This window comes from Mauremys mutica, chromosome 1, assembly GCF_020497125.1.
Source record: "Mauremys mutica isolate MM-2020 ecotype Southern chromosome 1, ASM2049712v1, whole genome shotgun sequence".
NCBI lineage: Eukaryota > Metazoa > Chordata > Testudines > Geoemydidae > Mauremys > Mauremys mutica.
Window position 1 is genome coordinate 114,967,989 of NC_059072.1, and position 17,759 is coordinate 114,985,747.

At 42.9% G+C, this 17,759-nt stretch overlaps 1 protein-coding gene across 9 annotated transcripts; it reads left to right on the forward strand.

Moving 5' to 3' along the window:
• The first annotated feature begins 4,592 nt into the window (after positions 1-4,592).
• LOC123351753 (perilipin-3-like) lies at positions 4,593-14,097 on the forward strand. Of its 9 annotated transcripts, XM_044991386.1 has the most exons (9): positions 4,593-4,893; positions 5,507-5,710; positions 5,968-6,032; positions 6,830-6,909; positions 8,614-8,812; positions 9,088-9,161; positions 9,774-9,912; positions 12,104-12,291; positions 13,552-14,097. In XM_044991386.1, exons 4-9 carry the CDS (start codon positions 6,847-6,849, stop codon positions 13,876-13,878), a joined length of 990 nt encoding a protein of 329 aa, XP_044847321.1. In that variant the 5' UTR covers positions 4,593-4,893; positions 5,507-5,710; positions 5,968-6,032; positions 6,830-6,846; the 3' UTR covers positions 13,879-14,097. The 9 variants fall into 9 exon arrangements, with proteins under 9 accessions (XP_044847321.1, XP_044847307.1, XP_044847315.1 ...); XM_044991372.1 differs by lacking the exon at positions 5,968-6,032; XM_044991380.1 differs by lacking the exon at positions 5,968-6,032 and having other exon boundaries at positions 5,551-5,710.
• The last annotated feature ends 3,662 nt before the right edge of the window (positions 14,098-17,759 follow it).

Here is a 17,759-nt window from a genome sequence, read left to right on the forward strand (position 1 = left end):
CCAGTGGACCCTCTGCAGTCATGCCCGTGGGAGGTCCGCTGCTCCCGCGGCTCGGGGGCGCCTCCCGGGCATGACTGCTTGGGGCGGCCAAAAACCTAGAGCCGCCCCTGCCCCAGGACCAGACACTACAGTATCAGACACTACAGCAACGGGGAATGTATAGAATAGATAGATAGAACTTCACTCTAGTGGAGTCAAACTAAGGATGAATTTGGCTATGAGCTTTTGTATTGGTTTTTGTTGTGTAGGAGAGTCTTCTTTTTTGAACTCGGAAGATAGAAGAACACTAGTGGAGGAAGCAGTCCTCTGTAAATCACAGACTGTTGCATAAAAAGGTCATTCAACAGACAGCATAGCAGAGGCTCTGCTTTGTTATTACCCAGAAAAGTCAGTAAGTGAAAATAAATACAGGCACATCTCCAAAGGCTAAGGCAATCATATATGATGTATACAGTGTAGTTACAAATAAACTGATTGTCATTGGATCTGAAATGAAGGCTAAACTTTGGCCCTTTTTACATTTCTAGTTGGATATTTTGATTTTGTAATTGGTGACTCATCTCACCCTTACTTCAATAATGCTACGTTTGTGCACAATGTGTTTATTGAAGCCATTGATTATAATCCTGGCATTTAAAAAGCCAGATTTAAATCAATCTGTCATAAGAATTAAGGCTGAATTACTTACCAGCATCATCTAGGGAATGTCAGACAACCAAATCAATTTCAAGTGCAGGATATTTCCACTGTCCGATAGATGTTACATTTTTGTAGTATCATGTGGAATTTTTTTTTAAAACCACATTGTTTTTGGAAAAAACAATTACATTTAAAAGTAACAAAGGATGTTGATGCCTTGTGGTTGAAACCTCCGCTCTGTGTTTGTCCTTTGCGAGGGATCTGGAAGTCTCAGGGGAACAAGATTTCCAAGATTTTCTAGTTTCAGCTGGGCCAGAAATACCATAAGATCTGCCTTTTATAATAATGTATATTGGTACTAAAGATCGACCTCAAATATGGGGGTTTAATTCAGACCCATCTCCCACTGATATTTTTGCTTCTAGTCAAAGGGTATGTCTACACTAAAGAGACTATAGTAGCATAGCTACTTCACCATAGCTATAACGACACAAACCTATAGTGTAGATGCAACCTACAGCAACAGAAGGGGTTTTTCCATCAGATTAGGAACACCACCTCCCCAAACGACAGCAGGTAGGTCGACGGAAGCAGTCTTTCATTGACAGAGCTGTGTCTACACTGGGGGTTATGTTGGCATAGCTACATCAGTCAGGGATGTGGATTTTTCACATCCCAGGACCGACATAGCAATATGGAACTAACTTTTAAGTGTAGATCAGTCCAAAATGATGAAGTGCAGGGGTAAAACCTCCCCATAGTTTTGGGTTCAGCTGCAATTTCACGCAAAAATTTATTTCTGTCTTTACCTTATCTGAACCTGTTCACCCAGACCTAGTTTCAGCCTCCAGGGACAAGATGGATTAAATGAATCTGTGGCTTTATACACAGTAAAAAATTAGGGTCCACTCTCTTAATAGGCCCAACCCTTACTGGCCTCATCCATTATGGCCCTGCCTACATCCACTCCTTGTTCAGGGCTGGGAGGCACAGCAGCCCCACATGGCCATTTGCTGTAGGAGATATGGGTCTCAGCAGCTCCAGAGGATGTAGGGGACACAGCAGCTTGGCAGGACCCTTGTCCCTGAGATAAGCAGATATACTTTTGTATGTGAGGTGTTAGATGTACAGGGCTCAGTTTAGCCCTCCTGGAATCAAGTGCAAAACCCACTGAACTCAATGGGAGTTATGTCCACTTTATTATGTATTAGTGTTAACTAGAGGTGCCAAGCTCACAATACAGCAGATGGCTATGCCACACAGATAGGGGAGCACAGGGAAACATGATCCTGGGACACTGAAAAACCCACAGAGGGAGCTTGATTTTCATCACAGAAGAGTTTTAAACCTCCCTTCCAGTGTCTCCCACTTAGTTTCCCACTGTCTTCATTAGGGTCAGGATGTCACCCTGGGTCTCCTCACTACTATTAACCTGATGTCCTTTAGAGTTTCTGCCACATTCCCCAGCTGCCTGTTAGTAGGGTGACCATATTTCCCAAAGAGAAAACAGGACAGCCCCAGCCGCTCACCTGATATGTATTCCCCACCCTCCGTGAGGCTGTTGCCTGTGGCTGGAGCCCTGCCGGGTCGGCCCCTCAGGAGGCTGTTGGTGGGTTGCTGGAATCCTGCCACCCCCCCATGCTGGAACGCTGCCAGTGCCTCACTTCCCCAGCTCTGTGTCTCCTGTTGCAGGGGGCTGGCATCTCTGCTCACGCCTCCCCCCCGCCACATTCCTCCGCACCCGCCTTTTTGACAGAAGTGGGGATTTGTCCCATTTGCTCTTGCTAACTGATCAAGCCACCCAGAGCAAATGGGACAAATGACTCCTTTTGGAAAAAAAAAAGTTGGAATGGCAGGGACAGGGCTTAAAAAAGGGACTGTCCTGGCCAAAATGGGACATATGGTCACCCTACTTAGGCCTGAAGTTTCTCACCCAAAACCTTTTCCTGCTCTGAGGAAGAAGAAGTCTCTCTCCAGCTCCTCCCAGCAAGTTAGGCAGGCTCAATGGAAACTGTGTAATAACACTTTCTAGCCATAGTAGATTACCCAGCAAGACTGGGCAGCTGACTTCATCCTGGAGATGTTGCTGGGGGTGACAACAGCCATGGTGTCTGTCAGGGGAATAGAGTGGAAAAATTCTCTCCCATTCACTCAGCAATGGGCCTTTCCCCTGCTGAAGCTTGCTAAAAAGAGATGAGCACAAATGCCCAGAGCCCTGGGTCTCTTATGGATTTCTTCTGCTTCCTCCAAAATCGCTCATTCGACTCTTCCCCAGTGTACCAGCTTCCCCAGTGTGATTCACCAGGGGATACTGCTATGGGTATCTGGTCTTGCCCAAAATGGTCACCACCAGGGGCAGCCCTCAATTAGGAGTACTATGTCCTCTCCGTACTGTCACTGCTGTGTGTTGTGGCTGATGTACCGTGGGATGCAATCCCACCTGTTGCTCATTGTTTTTTTTAAAATAGGTATAAAGGGGCGGGGCAGGGGTCCTCTGAGACTGATGGCAGTGGGTGTTAGGTAGGGAGAGGAAGAATTCTGAGCCTGGAGGGATGGGTGATGGTTATTCTGCATCTGGGAGTGTTGAATGGGAGAGATTTCAGAGCTGAAGGGGTGTTTTTGAGCTGTGGAGTGGTTAAGTTGAAGGAGGGGATAGATGGGGGGTGGGCTGAGGGTATTCTCAAGTAGCTGGGGATTGGGTTGTGGGGAGCTGAGGGACCTGGGGATTTTCTGAGTTTGGAGGACTGTTTGGACAAGGTTGAGTGCAGGAGAGAATGGAGTCAATTGGCAAGTGAGGGCATATGAGCCCTCAAACGATGTCTGAAAGAGATGGATCCAGTGAGTTTCGTTGTGTATCATTGAACTGTGCTGTTTTTCTTTGAGGTGCAAGGAGGAGCTGGTAAACAGGCTTTTAGTTAGCTTTCCTATGCAATGAAATTACACACTAGCTTCCAGCCTGCAGTTTAATGTTTGGCAGCTGGGCTATTAAAAGTTTTCAGAGCTGTAAGAATAGAGTATCAAGACTTATTTGCAACGTACATTGGAGGATTTGTAAGGTACTGGTTTAAATTATGAGTGTAGGGCTAACTTTTGAGGCCTCACTTGGCCTCTTTCCTTAGAGTTTGGAGCTGTGAGCTGTTGTTCTAGGATCCTGTAATTAATAGCAAATGTTTGCAAAGTGCTAAATGTTGTTGCTAAGGTGCTCCTTCAGGCTGAGCTGTGTGGGGAATGGCACGACGCTAATTTAGACCCATTTTTAAAATGTTTTCCTAAGCTACAAATATGGGTTGTTTGTAGCCAATGCAGCACACTCTGACTTTTTGAATTGACAGGAGGGATAAATACATTCCATCTGTATGACTCAACATGAGCAGGAGCTATGCTCCTACCCTTTGAAAGTGTTTTTCAGTCAATAAACCAAAAGATAGGAGACAGGATTCCGTGGTAGCACTTTCAATGGCATGTTAAGTGACTTACCCACAGTCACACAGCCTCAGATGCCTTAGTTTACTTCCCATTAAAATGGGAATAGCAGCTATATATATATTTCTTTTGACTTGAATATCAAAAGGCTCCTGATTTGACAGGTAACTATGGACTAAGGATCACTACAGTACAAAGCAAATGAATGTAGCATTATATACATGGGTGCTTTCATAAGACATATGAAGCTATAACAAAGAGATTACCAGATACTTCTGAAACTATACAATCATGGAGTTCCCCAAAAAACTGCAATAAAATTAAAGGCTGAGAAAAAACTATTCACTTCTGAGCCAATGGGGAAGCAGGGATTTGCATATAACAGCTGATTGGCGCAAAGGTGAGAGCCACCACCGAACTCAGCTGCAGACAATCATAATGTAGTCATTTGCATACATGATTTGATTGGGCAACATCGTTTCTTATGCCAGGATTTACATCTGTGAAGGTAAACAATAGAAATGCCATGTTTTGTCACATGACTATCTTTAGCCAATGATAAGGTGGAATTTTCTTGTCTATTACAAGGTGTAATTATCTTGTAGGTTTTGAGGGTCAGGTTTTGAAATAGTCAGATAACAGATGCTTGACTGGAGTTAAAGTATCCCTTGAATGGTGTTAAAGTATCCCTTGAATGAGAATGGTGTAAAATGCACAAAATGTTATCTTACATGACTTCAGAGGGTGAAGAATAAGACTAATGGAATAATTTGTACACCTGTAGACCATCCCGCCAATGATGAAAACAAACACAGTATCACCCACTGGCAGGTAATCAGAGCGGCTGCTGCTTCAGTGAAGCTGGGAAGTGGTTGTTATTGGAGGAAGCATTGAGTTATGGTTGGGACACTGGAATGGGACTCAGGAGACAGGCATTCATTTTCCAGTTCTACCAGAGATATCCGAGATGACGCTGGGCAAGTCGCTTTATCTCTTTGTGCCTCATTTGCTAGTTTTCTGCTTGAATGTTCTGTCCTTTTCTCCGTCTCTCTCGTCTGATCTAATTAGAATGTTAGGGAGTGCCTCTCACTAGGTGTTTGTGGAACACCTGGCACAATGGGGCCATGCTATTGGTTGGGGGCTGGTGGGGTACAAAGGACGGTGTAGTGCATAGGGCACTACACTGGGACTCAAGAGACTCTGGCTTAATTTCAAACTCAGCTACCGGCTTTCTGTGAGACTTTGGGTAGGTCATATAATCTACCTTGTGCCTCAGTTTCCGATCTGTAAAATGGGGGTAGTATTTCCCTATCTCATTGGGGTATTGTTACGTTAAAATCCATGAAAGATTGTGAGGTGATCAGCATATCTGCATTTCTAGATAGATAAGGGCTGTAATACAAATAATCATAAAAGTGAGGAGTATTTTAACTTCTTTGAATAGTTTTGTATCCCACATGGACTGATTATTGAATTAATCTTGCTGAGTGAGAAGACTAGAGACCACTACAAGGGGGTGGCAGTCTGTATCCAGTGTGAATCCCAAGCTGCCAATCACCTGGTTGTGGCATGAACCGTCGCATCAACTGGCTTCAAGTTTAAAAATTGCCTTGCGTGATGATCGTTCACTTAATTAGGAGTTAGTTAGGTGAGTCCAGGCATTAACTTTAATGGAGTTACTCCAGATTGTCAATGGGAATTTGGCCCTATACATAGTTTTTAGGAGGTAGTTAGGTGAATGGTCCTTGGCTAGTGGTGGTCATAATTTTTCATCCGCTTAGGCCTTGGATGATGTGCACCAGGACATGCAAGGCTGCTGTGCTCCATCTTGAATAGGAGCAGAGAGTACAGGAGGGTCTACGTCTGAAATTCCATGTGCACCTGCTACCTTCTTCTTGATTGCAGGGAGAAAAAAGGATGAGAAATAGGTGTGTGTGAGAAGAAACAGGCTTATGAGAGACTCCCAACATGTAAATGAAACATTATATACTCTCCTCTTTGAATTACTCCTACTTAGGAAGAGCAGAAAGTCAGTGGCTATGCAGCAGTGCTTTCATTAAGGCAGGATCAGATTCCCTTGCATTCCCTGTCCTTCTCATCATCTTGTAGCTTGTGCTCACATGCACAACATTCCCCCACATGCACTGGTCAGGATCAAGCACTTAATAGGTTCTTACAGTGCATAAGGGATTGGACTAAGAACTATCACAGAATTTTCTGCTCACTCAGTTAAATTGCATCCTCAGAAAACCAAGCAAAAGTAAAAGTATGTGTGCAACCCAATTTCATTAGGCAAGAAAGAGAGTATGGGTGCCATGCTGGAGGCTGTTCCATGCTTACAAACTGGGCTTCTATTTCTAATCATTTTACAAACAACCTGAAGTGCTGAACCTAACTATAGAAAATCCCAGTTGCACAGATCCCTCAGACTGATTCCTGGTACCAAGGCCCTCCCCTTGCCCTCCTCAGTGGAATTACATCAGACTTAAATTAGGATGTGAAATGGGAGGATGTCACACATTCCATCAGAGCAACTTACAGAGTAAAACTCTCTTTCATGTGTATGAGAGACAGAGAGACACATAGAGAGAGAACAAGGAGGGGCATTAACTTTAATGGAGTTACTCCAGATTGTCAATGGGAATTTGGCCCCATACATAGTTTTTAGGCTTTGATCAGTCTGTGAGATTCTCTATCCTTGTGTGTTATCTGAGGTTTCCATTAAAACCCTAACTTAACACTGTCATATCTTTCTGTTGACTTTCAGTTATAATTGACTGCACCATGTCCTCTAAGACGACCAAACTAGACGTTGCTTCCTCAGAGAACTGGGAACAGAAGAAGCAGGTGGGTACATCCTGTAGGAATATGAGGTTCAGCAGGTAGGATACTGGTTTGCATTACTAAGCACCAACCAACAGGTAATTCAGGCCACCCCTACACCGAAGTGTCAAGAAATGTGCTTAGTGACTGTTGAAATGAGTCCAGAACTGAATGAATGTGAATACTAAATTCTCCATTCTGTGCCAAGAAAGACAGTGGACCAGGTCCTAAGCTAGTGTAAATTGGCTTGTCTATCACTGGAGGAGTGCTGATTTATACCAGTTGAGGGTCTCACATTAGGTTTATAAGTAGCATCAGGACTGGTACTTTTCAGCCCTTCTCATCCATGCCTGTGTCATATGTCAAGGCCAAGACTGACATAGCAAAATTATCTGTATCTAACAATTGTTCAGCAAATTCAAAGGTGGTTTCTGGAAGTCCAGCTGACATAAGTCTATTCTAAATAGCCATTCCACTGTTCAGTGATTTCTTCTGTTCCATTTTTCCATACACAAAGACCAAAGCAATGTTTGTTTTTAGTCTGTCTGACTTTGATTTTTGATTAAGGAAAACAGCAAAGAACATGTATAAAAAGCCTGATTCTCCACACTTGTACACAAGTTTTATGTTACTGGTGTGAAGTAATATTGGCATAAAACTGCATCCTAACTGAAAAACAAAATAGCAGCTGTCTCAGAGCCCCCAAAGTGAGCAAGAAGGGGTGGATTTTGAAGGTGCAGTGCACAGCAAATAGAATGACATCTCCTGTTAGTTACTAAATTAGTCACACTAGATTAGATTAGAAACGGTCTAGACTAAGACTAGAAACAGTGATAACTAAAAACAATGAGGAGTCCTTGTGGCACCTTAGAGACTAACACATTTATTTAGGCATAAGCTTTCGTGGGCCAAAACCCACTTTATCGGATGGATGCAGTGGAAAATACAGGAGCAGGTATAAATACATGAAAGGATGGGAGTTGCCTTTCCAAGTCTCGTTAGACTGACCTTACACTTGGGAAGGCAACTCCTATTCTTTCATGTATTTATATCTGCTCCTGTATTTTCCACTCCATGCAGCTGAGGAAGTGGGTTCTAGCCCACGAAAGCTTATGCCCAAATAAATTTGTTAGTCTCTAAGGTGTCACAAGGACGCCTCGTTGTTTTTGCTGATACAGACTAACACAGCTGCTACTCTGAAACCTGTCATAACTAAGTATTCCACCCCCTCCTTAAAGGGCAAGGGGTAAAATAATCTTTTGATTTTGGTTCATCCTAATTTTCTGTTTAAAGATTTCAAAGACAGAACTAGTAGAAGTTGTACCTGGACTCAAATTGCTGTAAACCTCCCTCCTCCACCTCCAAACCCCAATGTCTTCTCAGTGTCTGCACCTACAGGACTTACTGCTCAGAAATGTGAAGTAGGACTAGATGTTTGATTTTATTAGACTTTTCAAATTACCTAGTTTAAAAAGACGTATTGATGCAGCCCATGGATTCTGATTTTCTTTGAGGAGATGATAGGATTTCATTTCCTCTACAACTCCAGATCCACAACCACTATACATGGTGTAGCTCCATTGACTTCAGTGAAGTGCTGCCATTTAAACTAGCTCTGGAGCTGGTCCTAAATCTTTGGAAAGCCAGATAGATCAATCAGAGTTTTGAGTTTGCTCCTTAACCTGCCAGTGAATCTTTGCTGATGTGACTTTTCCTGTTTTGCCTCAGTGTAACGTCTTGAAGAAACCGAGTGGCCTACCCTTTGTTAGCACTGTCTGTCACTTGGTTTCAACTAAATATACTTCCATCAAAAAGAGACATTTGTACAACAAATCTTTGTGTACTGGAGAAGAGAAAGGAGTGAAGACCATTAATGAAGTTGCGGTCAGCAGTGTACAGCCAGTTCTGAATACCCTGGAACCTCAACGTAAGTAACCCAGGATAGAGAAGCTTTTCTCAATGGGAAGGGAAAGTGTAACTCAAACTAAAATTCTGTGGGAAATTCTTCAGTCCTGACTGTCACACATAGGTAGTGTGCAATTTCACAGCAACTTCTGTGCCTAAAACCAGCTGGAAAATTGGCCTCCTGTCTCCACTTCTGATATGGCTGATCTGAGAACTAGGACACGTAAACATAAGCCAGTCTATTCCGACTCACACTGAAAGAGAGTTAAGAAACTAATTCAATTTACCTCTCTATAGCTGCAACAGTAAACTGCAAGGGTCTAGAGTCAGTGGAGGAGAAGCTGCCGATACTTTGTCAGACCGCTGATCAGGTAATTATCTTTTATTCAACTAGAGACTCCTTAAAGGGGAAGGCTATGATCTGATCTATTAGCAAGAGTGACTAGAGCTGTGGTGGCAGCTGAATGCCTTGCTGGAGAGGTGTGGATAGTTGTAGCCTATTTTGCAAGAATGTATCTGATCAAAAATGGGTATTTGTGGATTTCACTAGACAATAACAGGCAGTCTGTGCAGTTTCAATTCAAACACTGGAGGGAATTTTGGGGCAGTGGACAAACACACATTTTCTGATGGCTGCAAACTAGGAAAGGGGAGATAAAATTGGATGACACAAGCCCCGTTTCATAGATGTTCCAGGACAACATTATGTTGAAATGTCTCCTGTATGGAAGTTTAAGCTCACAACAAGTGGAAGGTGATGTCTCTTCATCAACTGATATTTACCCTATTTTGAGATGAGATCTTAGGTCAAAGCATTGAAAACTGGAGCTGCCGTTGTTCAGCAGCTTTGAAAATTACTCCCACCTTATTAGATACCCTCATTATGAATTTAGCAGCCTGGCTGTGGGCACCCGAGTCTGAAAACTTTGTCCAATATCTTTTTTTTTTAGTATAAAACCAACTTTCCTCTATTTTATCTTCAGCTTGCTTCAGATGTAAAGGACTTCATGAGGTTTCCCAAAGGGAAGGGGGAAAATGATGCAGTGATCATAGGAGCGGTCGGCCTGACCAAAGAAGCCATCCAGACCAATATGGAGACCCCCAAATCAGCAGTGATTAATGGTATGAGTACAGTCATGGGATGAAAAGTATGTAGGGCTGGCTGGGAAACAAGAATTCTGATTTACAACAGAATTGGAGGATTTGAAATTAGTTTTTGTCCCACAGTGGAATGAAAATGAGACCTTTAAAAATTTTTCATTAAAAAACATGAGCAAGTCCCATCCTAAAATAGCCTGGTAATTAGGGTACTAGTTGGGCATATGGGAGACCCAAGTTCAAGTCCCTGCTCTGCCTGATTTGGAGCAGGGAGCTATTGGCTGTTCTGGGTGGGGTTCTGTCAATTCCATCCTGGAGCTGAGAAACCTTCATGATGAAAGTTTCATCCAAATCACTACACTTCTGTGAATAGTTTTGGTTTTGATGAATCTGTGTTTTCCAATATAAAAACATTCTGCTGAAAAATTCCTGACCAGCTTTAGTCATATGGCCAAGAATGAAGTTTAAGCCGTGCTGGAGACAGCTGAAGAGCTAGCACATCCCTACCTCCCCACGGCTGGTGAAGTGGGTAAGAACTTGTGTGGGTCACACCCAGGTTGAGAATTTCAAAGGAGCCTAAGGGAGTTCAGTCTTCTGCTTCTACTGATTTCCAGTAAAAGTTGAGTACCTACATCTCATAGGTTCTTTTGAAAATTCCAGTCCTGGTGTCAATATTTTTGCCATAGCTCCAAAATAAAATGGGGGCATCCCAAAGTTCCACTCTTTTTATTACCTTGGACTTTCCTTCTATTTGGAGTTGGCTGATATAATAACAAGACAGTAAATGGATAAAGGGCCCCTTGCATTGATAAAACCAAATAATTAACAGGACTCCCACTTGAACTAGCTTTAAGCCATGAGCTACTCCTTCATTCTAGTCCTTGCTTTCATCCATTCACACACTGTGGTGTAAAAGGAAGACAAATATCAGACTGACAGAAGAGAGTGAGTTTAAAATATGTCCCAGGCATCCTGTGAAGTGAGACTAGGCCACCCTGCGATGACATATGTTAAGCTGTTATGTAACATTTGTTTTCCTGAAGATTGCTCAGTAAAATGCCCACATCTGGGAGAGCAAGATCCAAAGCCACAAAACTATGACTGGTGCTGAGTGTGTTTACATCCTGGAGCACATGCTGTCACTTGGGGGGTGTTAATGCTTCATGGATAGGGGAAATGTAAGTGTGTGGCCAATGGTTATGTTCCTTACCAAAGGGTAAATGCTATTAAATGGGGAGGAGATACTTTACGAACCACCGACCTTTCTAGAAAAGCACTGGCTAATTTCAGAGGAAAAGTGGTTACACACGCTGGATCTGGGTTTAATTCCCAGCTCTGCCACAAATTCCTGTAGGGCCTCAGACTAGTCATTTAAGTTCTTTGTGCTTCCGTTCTCCATTTGTAAAATAGGGATAATATTTTCTTCCACCCATTGTTTGTTTAGATTATAAATTCTTAGGGGAAGAGACCGTCTTCTGCTTCTGCCTAGCACAACAAGACCTGAGTCAGTTGGGGACTTCAGGCACTGCCATAATACAAATAACCCAATTTCTCATTAAAACAATTCCATCACTAGATTGGTGGCAAACAGTGGTAATAGTAGTGCTGTTGCCAAAGGGCCAGCCTTTTAAAGGTATTGAGGCACCTAAAGATGCAGATAGGGATCTAGTGAGATGTTCAAAATGCAAGGTGCCTATCTCTATCAATGGGAATTATGTGCCTAGGAACTTTTTGAAAATCCCACCAGGTGCCTATTTACCTTTCTGTGTTCCTAAATACTTTTGAAAATCTGACCCTTAGTATCTAAGATGCAGGTAGAACATGTGCTGCGAAGGTTTTCTAAAAGCTCTGCTCTAGGAATTATTATGGGGACAGGGCCGGCTCTACCATTTTTGCCATTTTTACCATTTTTGCTGCCCCAAGCAAAAAAAAAAAAGCCGCTTGGATTGCCGCCCCAAGAATGGATGGAATGCCGCTGCCCATAAACCTTTGCCGCCCCAGGAACGTGCTTACTCTGTTGGTGCCTGTGTGGGGAAGTTCTATAGCCTGCGTTATACAGGAGGTCAGACTAGATGACCACAGTGGGCCTTTCTGGCCTTATAATCTATGAATCTATGAGTCAGGCTTTCAAATTAAGATTTGGGGAAGCTGTGGTCCATTCTGACATTATCGCCTTTCATTTGGCAGAATAACCTTATTCTCTTGTTTCTTTCAGTTAAACCTACAGTTTTTGCAGAAAGGCATGGAATGGCTTCTGCCCAGCGGCAGCAAGATTATGACAGTTACTGGGTGTGTTTGGGCTCCATGATGACCAAATTCCAGCAATGTGCTTACCAGCATTCCCAGAGCAAGGTGAGGGATGCCGGCCAAAGGCTCTGGGAGGCTCTTCAAACTAGTTCCCTGGTAGGAACAAAGTTCTTCTTTCCCCTTCATCCTTATCCCAGGGATGTTCTGGGCAGAACCACAATATAACTAATCTTCTTTGAGTGGCCTCTGCATATTCCCACTCTTGAGATGTACCCAGTGCTGAATTTGTAATGAAAGTGGTGCTGGGGCTCAAGCAATTAAGTGCTGGTGATCAAGATTTTTTTTACTTTCATAACTGATACGGCAAGCCCAGAAGTGCCGGGGCTATGAATGGCCAAACCTAAAGGTGCCGGGGCTCAGCCCTGGCAAGCCCTGACACAAATTAAGCTCTGAATGTACCTGTGGCACAGCCAAGATCAATGGAACTTTTTAATGCCATTGGAACACTACCTTACACCCTTCTCTTGGGATTCCAAATGTTTGCGGGGCAGAGCAATAAAAGTGGTGTGGAGCACCAACTGTCACAGTTCCTTCCAGCCATGTTGGCAGACGGAACGGGAACCTCACCTGGTCCATGGACCCAGTTTTGTCAGAATGTATCATCCCGTGCCTTCTTCATTAGGATTAGTGTTAGTTAGCGTCTTCACTTAGACAGTTTTTACTTATCTTTTTCAGGTTTGGCGGTTTCATTGTTGTTCTTTGTCCCAGTAGCTTTTTTTTTCTTTAGCAATCCAGTCTTTATGAGAGTCAAAGATTACAAGACCTCTTATTTATCTAGGCCTATTCCAGACCGTATATAGCAGTGATACTCAGACTGAGGCTCGCAAGCCGCAAGTGTCTCTTTAATGTGTCTCTTGTGGCTCTTGGCAGCACGGGATATTAAAACACTGTGATTTAATTATTAACCAATCTAAGTTATTTACCAATCAGGATGCTTTTCCTATGTTATTAACCAATTAAGTTATCAACTTGCACTAAGTTATTAACTGATTTACTGTGTGAGTAATATATATATATATATATATATATATATATATATATATATATAAAACTAAATGTAATATAGTACTATAGTAAATGAAACAATGAATTCACATGACTGGGTAATGTTGATCTCTAATATGGCACTGAACGCTGAGTATCACTGGTATATAGCTTCAACAGAAGCTCCTCAATGATCAGGGGGAACCATACCAAACAGGGCTGGATTGGCATGGAAAACATCAAAGAGGGCGGGAACAATGGTTCTGTGTTGGGGAACAGTTTTAGGATCAAACAGTGTAGTTGTAGACATTTCCCATTTCAAGAGATATTTCTAAAAATTGTACCTTCACACTATTAATTTGCTTCTTGCAGTTGCTGAAATATTGCATCATTGCCTTGATTAATACAATCACCCAACCCCTGAAGACCATCTACCAGATCCTACTGGTTATTATTGAACACTTTCCCGTCAACTTTCAGGACAAGATGCAACAAGTTTCCCATACCACAGAAGTGCTCCATGCTTCAGTCTCCACTCTTGATTCCTTCCAAGATCTGTCTAGACAAATCCTCTCCCAAATATGGGAGAAAGTGACCAAGGAGGAGGAACATATGAATGAGCTGCTGGAGTATGTGGTGTACAGTACACCTCTCTGTTGGTTTGTGGGACCCTTCAATGCTTTAAGAGGTAGAACATAAGCAGACTCCACAGAAACTGCAGAATATGGATAAGAAGGCGCACATAACAAGTGACACTGCAGAAGTTTGGAAACTGTTACAGGACAGGACTTCTTGGTGGAGCTAATTTATTTGTAGAACTGTCAAGTTTGTCAAACGAAAGCTTTGATCTTTGTGAACTCAGCTCTGAGATTAGAGCTGAGTCTCAGAATAGCCTGGAAGTAAGTAAATAAATCGGGTTCTTTGAAAGTCCCTTTGGAATCATTTAAATACAGGCTGCGGGAGGGGAAAGGAACTATAAAAAGTCTGACCTTGAGCAAGATTTTTTGGTTACATGTGTGGCAAACAGAATCAATTTAAAACAGGGAGGTTAATAGAAGATTAGGAATTTTAGCAGATAGCAAACAGAACGTGCCATTGCATAGTCCTTGACATAAGAACATAAAAACAGCCATCCTGGGTCAGACCAAAGGTCCATCTAGCCCAGTGTCCTGTCTTCCGACAGTGGCCAATGCCAGGTGCCCCCGAGGGAACGAACAGAACAGGTAATCACCAAGTGATCCATGCCCTGTCGCCCATTCCCAGCTTCTGGCAAACAGAGGCTAGGGACACCGTCCCTGTCCATCCTGGCTAATAGTCAGTGATGGACCTATCCTCCATGAACTTATCTTGTTCTTTTTTGAACCCTGTTGTAGTTTCAATTCTGTTAAAGTTCCAGTTGTCTTCTCTTGTGAGTAGAAAGCTCTGTAAGGGCAGCATTGAGATTTGCCCTAAATAGCCAGGTAGGACAGGAGGAGTGACTGAGTAAGGAATCACTGTTCTGTGGCTGATGGCATATCAGGCTCCGCGGGGCTGCTACTGCCTTCCCCAGTGCAGGTGGGAAGAGAGTGGGCAGACCAGACAGAAGAATATATAGACCTTCACTATATGTCCTGGGACACTTGCACAATATAGGCCTGCTTCTCCACTGCTCTGCACCTTGTGTAGTCATTTGACCCTGTACCCAGTGGGTGTGAAATGCTGCCACATCAGAATGGTCGTGTAACCCAGCCTAACACAGTGGGGTGTTTTGTCCCCACCCCAGTAGCCAGGCCACCTAAAGAGGTGTATGAGTTTGCTAAGGAATCTGGATTCTTCAGCACAGGTAACAGAGGCTCAGTTTGACACAGGATGAAGAATCCTCACTAGAGCTGGGTAAAATATTTTTTAATCATAAATTTGCGAAAAAATGCATTTTTCAGAACACAGAAGTTATTTGCAAATTCAAGTAAAAAATGGGGGAAAGAAATAGAAAAAGTCAAAACAGTTTGTTTTGGTCATTTCAAAATGAAATGTTTTGACTTTTCATTTCAAATAGTTTCATTTTGAACATCTGGAAATGAAACACTTGATTTTTTTTTCATTCTGAAATGGTGTTTCCTTTCAAAATTTAGCTAGATTGTAAAAAAGGGAGGGAGTAAAAAGCACCCAAAACCTACATGAAATGAAAAACTGAAAAAAATCATTTAGGGTCAAGTGAATTGTTTTGTTTGGCTTGAAACACATTTGCTCATTTATTCCATTTCGATGAGGAAAAACTGAAAAATAAAATGAGTTTTGATTTGAACTGATTGTTTTTAATTTTATTTTTTGTTCAGCCTCTGAAATGAAAAATTCATTATTTGCTCAGTCCTGGTCCGCACAAAAATATTTTAATGTAGCATGACAATGTTAAGAGGAAAAGGTGGCAGCATCTCAATCTAGTTGCCCATTTGGGATAAACATTTAGAAGGGAAGGGGACAGTGTAACACTGACAAAGCCCAGTTGGCAGGATTGAACTGGGGATCTCTGGAGCTTAGTGCATGAGCCTCTACTGCATGAGCGAAAAGCCAACTGGGTATTAGCTGAGGCTGTAGACCAGACTCCTTAATTGCTCTCACTTGAAGTGGTCTCGGTGCCACGTGCTGAGCCAGAACACCAAACCCAGAAAATGTGTGGGTTACAATAGCACTAACATAAAAAGACTACAAGGGTGGGAATCAAGATGGATTCCGCACTGGTTAGGGTATCAAACTTAAACTAAAGAATCTCAGTTGCTTCTGGTTTATCCATGACTCTTTTGCTGCCCCAACAACTGCAGCAGAACCTCACACCTCTTCAAAAATATCACAAGTAATGCCACGAAGTGGTTTGTGCCACAAGGCTGTACTGTACCATGAGCAAGAAGGAATCCAATGGGAAATTGTATTTTCATGCGATCATGCTCATTGTACAAATGTTTACAATTTCCTTGATATTTATCTGTATTGAAGGCATAGAAACTGTCAATGGAGAGGAGAGGCCTTTTCCTTAAGCATTACAAAATGCAGCCAGAAAGAACATTTGAGAAATGCAGCTTCATATGTTTAGAATGAACAGTAAAATACTTCCAAATTCAGTTACTTGGAAAACTTTGTGCCTTGCAAGTTATATGATAAAGCGGCCTCATTCTGGGAGAACCCCAAAACAGTCAGGGTGCATCAGAGGTCCCGTCCAGACTTACATTTCTGTGTCTCTTGCATTCTCTGGAGTGGCTGGTCTTCAAGTGCTAATGGAGCTAAACTCTATCAATATAAAGTAACAACAGATTATGGAAAAAAAACCTTGAAAACATGAAAAGAGCAAAAACGGATGCACAGGCATCTGCCTGCCTCTGCAGAGAGCCTGACACAGGAGCTCAGAGAGGCGTGAACTGCCCCATTCATCAAAGTGGGGTAACTCCGATGCCAAGTGATGGTAATATACGTCTAGATTTTTAACTATTTCACTGCTGATCAAAGTAAGCAAGAAAAGAGAGGGAGAATTGGAGATCTGCCTGGGGTGGTATCTGATTTTCATGGTGAGAGTGGATGTCTTTAGGGAACTATTCACACTCCCATGGCCAATATCTGACCCTTGGGGCTAAAAGACCAGATGCCACCAATCCCACAGAGCCCAGCTAGGCATTTACCTGTTGAACTCCTGGGAAGGTGGGTGGGCGCACACCAAGAACAGCAAGGGCAAAGTGGGGGATAAAGAGTTACCTCCCTTGGTATGGATGCTGCTTCTCCCTCTGCAGGAGGCTGGGGGCAGACACAGGCAGACATCACTGTCTCAGTTCTATTCAGTGGATAATCTCAAGCTTTTCTTTGCAGCCATGTGAGGTAGAAACATTTATTTTTAAATGAAAGCTGAGATTGATATAATCACATGACTGGGATCCAGGCATGTGGCTATTGTGCCTCCATCTTAATCTGGCCATATCCAGTGGTGTAGCTGAACCTTACAGAGAGCCCAAAGGGGAACCCGGCAGAGCATGTGTGCTCATGTTCTTTACACCTGCACAATCTGATTGTGGGCAGGACTTGGGACAGTACCACCACCTTTTTTCCAGTTCAATCCAATTCCAATTCAAACTCTGAGGGAGAACAAGGAAGGGGTGACAAAAGAATAAAGACTCTTTTCTCCCACCCTTCCCTGAAACAGAAAGTGGCACACGTTCCCTTTTTTCTGAAAGGGGGATGAAGGTGGAGAAGGGCAAGTTCTTCCAGTTACCCTGCCTAACTCTTGTTCCCCAACAAAATGCTTCACTATCTATCTAAGGTATTTCTATAGCCCTGATTGTCAGAGTATCTGAGCATCTTACAAAACTTCTATGAAGCATGGAAGCCATAGTATTCCCACTGTACAGAGGGGAAACTGAGGCATAAAAAGGCATCAGGAGGCCTTGTACAAGGTCACACAGGAAGTCTGTGGTAGAGCATAAAATTGAACCCAGCTCAAATCCTAGGCTAGTATTCTAACCACTGGAAAAAACTACCTGTCTCCAATATGCCACTCCTTGTTCCAATGTGCCAGTTTTTTACTTTGAAACTATGGCCAACATGCAGGTGAAGCAGACACA

Bases quoted from the DNA above. Each gene is read 5' to 3' on its own strand.
- LOC123351753 (XM_044991357.1), top strand. The intron at 8,813-9,087 runs GTAAGTAACCCA...ACCTCTCTATAG, and splicing joins GAATACCCTGGAACCTCAAC to CTGCAACAGTAAACTGCAAG. The intron at 9,162-9,773 runs GTAATTATCTTT...TTTTATCTTCAG, and splicing joins TTTGTCAGACCGCTGATCAG to CTTGCTTCAGATGTAAAGGA.